The sequence below is a fragment of the Lipotes vexillifer genome, unplaced genomic scaffold, assembly GCF_000442215.2.
Source record: "Lipotes vexillifer unplaced genomic scaffold, Lipotes_vexillifer_v1.1 scaffold496, whole genome shotgun sequence".
In the NCBI taxonomy this organism is placed as follows: Eukaryota; Metazoa; Chordata; class Mammalia; order Artiodactyla; family Lipotidae; genus Lipotes; species Lipotes vexillifer.
Genome location: NW_006786690.1, coordinates 7571197 through 7578913, shown reverse-complemented (window position 1 = coordinate 7578913; position 7717 = coordinate 7571197). Strand labels below are relative to the sequence as shown.

Below are 7717 nucleotides of genomic sequence, written 5' to 3'. Positions count from 1 at the left end.
TTCAGCAGGTTAGCTCGCACTTCTCAGCTCTCTGGGTCAGAGGCACCAAGGCATCCGGGCTGGCGGCTTCCTCCTCGCGGATCTGAACTGTCGACAGTCTCTCCCATTTTTAGAAACTGGCCTAACTTGCTGCCTTCAGTCGCTACTTACTTTTATAGGTGAGACCCTCTCTCCCCAGATTCCCCCTCAGTCTCTCCAACAACCACTTATCAAATTCATCACAAGCAAGCACACCTCACTGAGGGCTGTGGCACAGCTGCAGGAGTGGAAACACCAGCAGCCCTGACCTCCTGAGTGACTTCCCACCCCACTCTTCCAGTGAGCAGCCACCCCTCCTCAAGCATCCCTCCCCTCCCTTCCTTAAATCTTCCCGATCCTATTACATAGCAGAACAAAATGAATGCAAACCAGTGGCCCATTACGGCTTGTCCTCATTTTGAGTGATAGTTATTAACTTCTCAGGAGAATCTTTAGGATGTGTGGGTCTAATCTCAACGCTCTCCTCTCCCCACCTTACTTTGCTATGCCTTTGCTTTACATCCAAAAAGCCAACTTGCTTGATTCCCTGCCAGTACCACAACTTACGCTTCGACAGAAGGCACCCCTGATTACCTTGTGGCTGTGATAGGCTGAGCGGCTGGTGTGCAGGCTGGCCAGAAGGCTCTTGGACTGCTGCTGGACACTGGCAGGCGCTGGCAGGGACAGCAGCAGAGTGGCCAGCTCCTGAGCTGCATTCTTGTTTCTCTCCTGATGCAGAAGACAGCAGGGTTGTCACTAACCCCACCAAATCCGTGCAGGATAAACTGCCCACACGCTGCCCCCCACGCCTTCCTCCCTTCTCGGCCACCAGGACTAGGTTAGGCTCCACGGACCGCAAGGAGCAAAACAAAGAATTTCAGAAATTACAATCCTCCCACAATACAGGTAAAGAGAGTCCAAGGTCATGACTCCCAGAACAATGTTCTTTAATCAGAACACTGATTATTCATCCTATTCTACAAAACACTCTCACTATGGGTCCCCCAAAAGTAGGACATAAGGCCTTAAGCTGAACACTCCTCTGGATCATCTTTGCAAATCAAGATTATGCTATGAATGTTCTTTAGCCGCAAAGCTCCGAGGCCTCTGATGACTCCACTGACTTCCTGCCTCTTCAGAAAGCTCCCACGTGCTTTAAAAAAGTAACTTGGGGCTTCCCTGGTGGCGCAGTGGTTGAGAGTCCGCCTGCTGATGCAGGGGACACGGGTTCATGCCCCGGTCCGGGAAGATCCCACATGCCGCGGAGTAGCTGGGCCCGTGAGCCATGGCCGCTGAGCCTGCGCGTCCGGAGCCTGTGCTCCGCAACGGGAGAGGCCATAGCAGTGAGAGGCCCGCGTACCACACACACACACAAAAAAGTAACTTGCCTTCTCGATGATTGGGCCAACAGCAAAGCAGCTTTCCAGGGCTTCTAAAGAACTCACAACTAGCCTAGGGAGACAGAAAAGCTGGTGTGAGTACAATAACAACCCTTCTCTATGCCTGGTGCTTTAGCCTGCACAGACTACAGTCGTGAGGACCTTGGGGACAGCTAATGAATGCCAAACACAAAATCAAAGCACAATAAGACCTGCCACAGGCACCATGCATATCGTTTCCTTGTGTTACAGGCCAGAAGAAACCTGGCTCCTGCTCGGAGATCAACCTGAGGCCATGTTCATAATCCGTAACTCAAAGACAGGGCTTTTCTTCCTCAAAGAGGATAAATGTGCTTCCTCCTGCTGCCTGTGGCAGGGATCCCTGAGAAGGGCTTAACAGTCTTGATGCAATGGGACCCGAAGCTCAGGTGCCCCATAGATCAGTAGGCAGAGGGAACACACAAAGGGAAAGGTTAAAACCATCTTCTTATACTGGGAGAGCTGGGGTTATATTTTACTTACACCTCCAAGAAAATGCACAAAGGCACTTCGTATGAGTTCCCCAAGTACGGGGAAGAGAACAAACTGTATTTTCAGGTGCAGGCCAATTGCCAACGTTCAAAGGGTACTATAAAGCACCTTTAGGAAACTGGGCAATTTTCTCTAAGGGAAGGATAGGAAACCCAACCACTGAAGGGTACCAAGTGACACGCTCCCAAGGGCTCACTCCTGTGGGTTTAATGCAGCACAGTGAAAAGACCAACATCCTGAGGGCTGAAGCTCTGGACAGAGAGGGGAAAGTGTGGAGAAGGCAGCTGGAGAGAAAAAGGTCAAGGGGCAGAGGAAGGCAGTAAAGAGCCAGGAAAGACGAGACCTGGGACATAAAACCATGGTGGACAGAACAAGCTCTCTGGTGGCTTTTCAGACAGTAGAACTTTTCCACTGTCCCGGCGCCCCCTCCCCGCTTCTCATCCACTGTAGAGAGGGAGCAGAGAGGGATGGGGTAAGGAAGGGGAGGCCAAGAGTCTGAAGCGGCCGACACCAAGCACGCACGTACAACCCTCCGCATTCTCCACTTTGACACGGGACAGCTCTGCAGCCATGCAATGACCAGAACAGAAAGAAGCAGGAGGACTTTTCCACAGAAGCGGAATCAACGCAAAGCCACGCCATCGGTTACACCGCTCTCTGACACACACTCGCTCGTGCAGAGAAAAGAAAGAGGGCATACTAACCGGTCCAGCTTGGTTAGGGACTCAGTTTCAGAACTTGGGGGAGAAGCAAAAGAAAAAAAAGGAAAAAAATGTGAAGCTCAGAGAAACCTGGAAATACATCCTAAGCAAACAATATAAGAATAGGGTGGGGGGCGGAAGAAAGAGAGAGAAAAGGGGTTGGGCGGGGAGGCTGCTGGCAGGAGGCCGTGATTCCAAGCCAGGCTATTCCTACGACTTACAATGTAAGAACTAAACGCCTTACATCCCGCATCTGCCACGGCAAACCAGCAGCTCCCTAGCGCAAAGAAGCCAAGCGCAATGCTTAAGAAGGCCACTGGGGGGAGCCTCAGGAGGCTCTGAACTCTGCTACAAGATGCCTGCCTGGGACAGCCTCTTGCCAGCAGTGTTATTACCACATGAAATAGCTGCTGCAGAGGAAGATGAGAAGACGATGAAATCGGAATGAAAGGGAAGATTTTTCCCTATAACTTCAGCAAGACTAGATCCTAATCTATAATACTGGCTTAAGCATCTTCTGGTCAGCAGCCTCTGGCTAGTCCAAAGGGTACCTGAGCTTATTAAGAGAAGGGAAGGGACAGAAGGGTCCAGGCAGAGCCTTGGGAGTCAGATGGCTCTGAGCCACCTCCAGGCCTTGTTGGCACACTAAGGAGACACTGAGTGAAATCCTGAAAAAAATCACAGGCCAGACTTGGGACACTTAGAGGCTCGAGGCTCACTCTCTCGAGACACAGGTTCTGCTGGGAGAGTGAGAACCGGTGAGAACTGAATTCAGCCCCTGCCAGTGCTGGTACCTCTCCAGAACAGTGCCACTCGTGGTGGTAGGGGCAGCTGAATCACTGTCTCCAGTGCCATTGCTCTGGCTCAGGTTTGAAGGACAGATGTTGCTGACGGAGGCAGAAGGGAATTCTTCCGGGGGCTCATCAGGCCAGCCAAACTGCTCCTTAGTCTTGCCATAGACTTTTACAGCATCGATCATGGTGACACCTGCTGGATCCACCGAGGCCCCAACTGCAGTAAGCAAGAGCAAGCTTTTAGGAAGCACATTCTCTGAAGGGTTACCACCACCACCTACAAAGCAAAGACCAGACTAGTTTGGACAAAGTACCAAGCCGCATCGATTTCACAGGCATAGAGGAACTTTATCTCCTGAGACTTCAGTAGCACTTTCATCTTGTATAGATGCTGAATACGTGTAGAAACGGTTCCATGGACCAAAAGCCCATGAAGTCTCCTACTCAGAAGAAGAGTTCCCAAACACCGGTGTAGGGATCCTCTGGTGCTATCAGGGTACCATATCTCCCAACTCCACCCCCAGGGATCTCTAAACACTCCTTTTGTTCAAAGCACAGATCATCATCATGAATGAATGATCTCTAAACACTCCTTTTGTTCAAAGCACAGATCATCATCATGAATGAATACCAAGAGCAACTGTTTCTGGAAGGAAAAGTATCAGACAGGTGGCCAGTAAATGGTAGGGAAAGTTGCCCGCCTTAAGAAAGGCTCAGGGACGTGTACTCTGAGGGTTTAAAGGCATTGCTAACCATCTCTCAGTGACGTGTGCCCTGAGGCCTGCATCTGCGCCTTTAAGAAAGCCTTGCAATTTCACATGCTAATCTTGCTGCCTAAGCACGCAGGCAGCCCCATCGGCAAGGCTACCCAACCCTACAGAAGTGAGCCCTGAAGCAGAGTTTTACCCTGTCTTTACCCCTCCCAAGGGAAAGGAAAGTATATCCCTTTCCTGTAATCTTGTTTCCTTTATATCTCAAACGAAGCTCAAAGTTTCATGATGGCAGAGACCACAGAGCTATCAGTAGAGCAGAGGGTTCCTAGAATACTGGAAAGCCACAGAGATGTGACCACCCAGTCAGAATTCATAACGAGAAGGATACAGTCTGTGCCAGGGGCTGGGGACTCACTGAAGAGGTTCAGCTTCTTATCGGCCTGCAGGGCTTCTTCTCTGGTGAAGGGGAAGTCAAACCAGCGTGAGCGACTCAGGTTAAGCTGCATGGTTCTGCCAAAGATCTCAATATATGATGGGGCCCGTTCAATTGCCTGGGTTCCAATCTGGATCCGCATGCCTGTCATCACCATAGTGCTGTTGTTGTTACTGATCTCAATGGTGAAGCCACCAGGCTGGAGGGAGAAGAGGCACATATCATAAAATTATTGCAAGTTCTTAAGGGCAAACTTTTGATCCTTCCTGTGACAGTGACACAACGTGTGATCCTACAAAAGACCTTTATCCTTTTTAACTCCTCAGCACTGACTTCTTTTCTTCCAACGATGGGAAAACAGAAGCAGGGAGTAGACTCTTCAGTTTCAGGCTTCTTTCTCCCCAGCATTAACCACCTCCTGCTGCCCTGTGCACAGTAACCCTACTGACAACATGGGAATAGGAGCCCTCTGGCATGGAAGTGAGAATATTCATTAATTCTAGGGACCATGAAACTAGAATCAAGGGTTAATGACTGTGAATCTTGCATTCTAAGAGTAGATGTGTCCTCAAACCTTCTAAATGTGTCCTCGAGTCCTTCTACCCAGCGAATGAACCCAGCACGGTGCAGTCAGTCCTCACCTTGGTGTTGGCCACATACATGCCAGTGGAATTCAGCCGGTGCTTTATCTGTTGTGCGTTGTAGACCTGCAGGAGGTCATTACCACCAAACTCCACATCTGTCAGCTGCTGGTTGTGTTCAAAGAAGTCAATGGGGAAGGTCACTTGGCTAGATGTGCGAGTTGCTATGGAGAACAGCATCAGATTGCCACGGAGCAACATTAGTGCGATCCCTACCACCTCTGTGCTCCTAAGCTCACACGTACACTCCCTAATCTTTCTAGGCCAACTCGGGATTATAAGGTTTGCATCAGTATGAGGCCTACACGTGGTCAGCTGTCCAACAGTCATCATCCCCAACCACAACATAACCTAGCGGGGCGAAGAAATGTGATGTCAGTATTGGGTACACTTAATAACAACAAGCTCTCTCAGAGCTGGTTTATTTAAAATAAACAAAGGAAACTATTTCTTTATAGGAGGATGAGCTGCATGATTATCTCAAACATAGCCTCTAGAACAAATTCCAGATAGTGGGGTGAATCCTGTAAAGATCTTTGCTCAGCCCGAGTCACTCACTCCTAAACTCAAGCTTTCACTCCCTGAAGAGTCCTCCTCCATCACTCAGGAGCAAAGACTTCCAGCTCAGACACCTATGATGGCTTCCACACCAGTCAGCGAGAATGAACCAGCCAAAGGATCTACTCCTCAATCAGTTCCATCCTGCACACATCAGGGAAGCCATTTTTCTTAAACCCAGAGAAAACCATCTCAAACCAGGTCCAAGAGAGAATTCTTTCCTGGGCACCTAGGAACTACTGCCTGAAGTGGACAGCCAACAGGTGCTTGCCGTGCACAGAACGCTGAGTGGCCTCAGGAACCTTGACTCTGCTTCTGAGAAACTAGCTAGCACAGTCTCTACCTTTATGAGCCGCACAAGCAGGACAGTCCCTGTTTCTTCATGGCTATCTACAACGGTCTACTCTAAGTCCCCGACCCCTACCAGTCTTCTGAGGAGGGGCCTTACTGATGGTAGCTGTTTTGCGCTTTCGAACAGGCTTCATTATGCTGATGACACTGCTGGGCTGCAGGGAGGGCTGAAGCCAGTAGGAGGTGTTCTCCACGTTGGCCATGTAGATGCGCAGGCTGCCATCCTCACACAGCAAGATCATCGTGGTCCGCTGCTGCTCATTGCAGGCTGTGTGCCTGATGGCGACCATGTCCTGGATCTAGGAGGAGGGGACAGAGGAGTGGTAGTTCCCGCACCTATAGATCAGAACCTACAGAAAGAGGCAGAGAAGCAACTGGATTCGTGGTCAACTGAGGGAGTGCTGAGGCTGCCAAAGAAAAGGCGTCTAGGAGAAAATGCTTCTATAGGCCTCCACTGAAAGAGCTGGCAAAGTGACATGACATACAAATATAAAAAGAGAGCAGGTTCACAGTCTATTCAAGTGATGGGAGAACGGGGCACTGACCTTTGCTTTGGCAGGAAGAGTCTTAATCTCCTGGATGAGGAAAGTGTCTGGTTTCACCATAACTACCAGGGGCACTCCTGTAGTTTGCTGGACACAACACACCAAGCCAGGGTGGTTCATCACCTCAGACCACTGGCAAAGGGCAGGAGACGTCTTACTGCCACCATTGGAACTATAGACAACAAAAGTGGCCACAGTTAGGGTGTCAATCACCATCTAACAGTTCTTTTCTTAACCTAAAGGCCATCCTCACGAACCACTGGACTCTCAGAACAATATACCCACCCAAGGACTCAAATTACCCGCGAGTCTCAGTCTTATTCTGAGCCACATAAATACTCTCATACACCCCAATGTGCGCCCCCAGCAGGAGTCCTGGTTTAGGATCTCAGTCAGCTGCTGGGTTCCACCATCTGAGGGAATAGGTGGCCCTATGTGCGTAAGGCTGTCAACTGCATAGGGCCACGGAGCTGCCAGAGGCTGATGACCCCGTTGTCCTTTTAAGCACATCAAGCTACGTATGAATGGTATCCATTTTATTTCATCTCAAACCGGGTAATTCACAAAATACAGGCCAGAGAGAAAGTGCTTTTCAGTGGCAGATAAGAAAGAGGGGAAGAGACCCTAAAACTTTGCTGCCTCCTCCTTAAATAAAACACTCACTACCTCACACACCCCTGTCACCTAGAAGTCTGATGGCAGCCTCCACCTCCCCAAGCTCCAAGCTCGCCCCATCTGCTGACACCACGTTCTATTTACTGATCAACCCCCCAGGAGGGAAACTTAAAGGGCATCTTAGCAGCACGAGTGTCTAGGAGAAACTTACATTCTCTCCTCAAAACTCAGTAATCAAATTAAAATCACATTTGCTACCCTGACCCTAGCTTTTCCTTCTGAGTGACAGTGGCTCCCCAAACTACTTGTTACAGCTTGGGGTCTCCACGGTGGGAGACAAACCATGCAGGCCGCCCAACCTACCAACACTGGACACCGCTTGATTTAAAGACACCAAGCAGGGAAGGGCAAGCCCTTGCGAGGGGCGGAGCTCTCCTG

At 50.0% G+C, this 7717-nt stretch overlaps 1 protein-coding gene across 1 annotated transcript in view; it reads right to left on the bottom strand.

The window, feature by feature from the left end:
* UBR4 (ubiquitin protein ligase E3 component n-recognin 4) overlaps positions 1-7717 on the bottom strand; it is a 128791-nt gene that overhangs the window by 70587 nt on the left and 50487 nt on the right. Inside the window, exons 46-52 of the mRNA XM_007459317.1 lie at positions 6665-6836; positions 6217-6418; positions 5211-5374; positions 4552-4768; positions 3424-3640; positions 1407-1470; positions 613-747 (exon numbers count right to left, since the gene is read on the bottom strand). Coding sequence (XP_007459379.1) covers positions 613-747; positions 1407-1470; positions 3424-3640; positions 4552-4768; positions 5211-5374; positions 6217-6418; positions 6665-6836 — 1171 coding nt within the window. The remainder of the gene's footprint in view (positions 1-612; positions 748-1406; positions 1471-3423; positions 3641-4551; positions 4769-5210; positions 5375-6216; positions 6419-6664; positions 6837-7717) is intronic.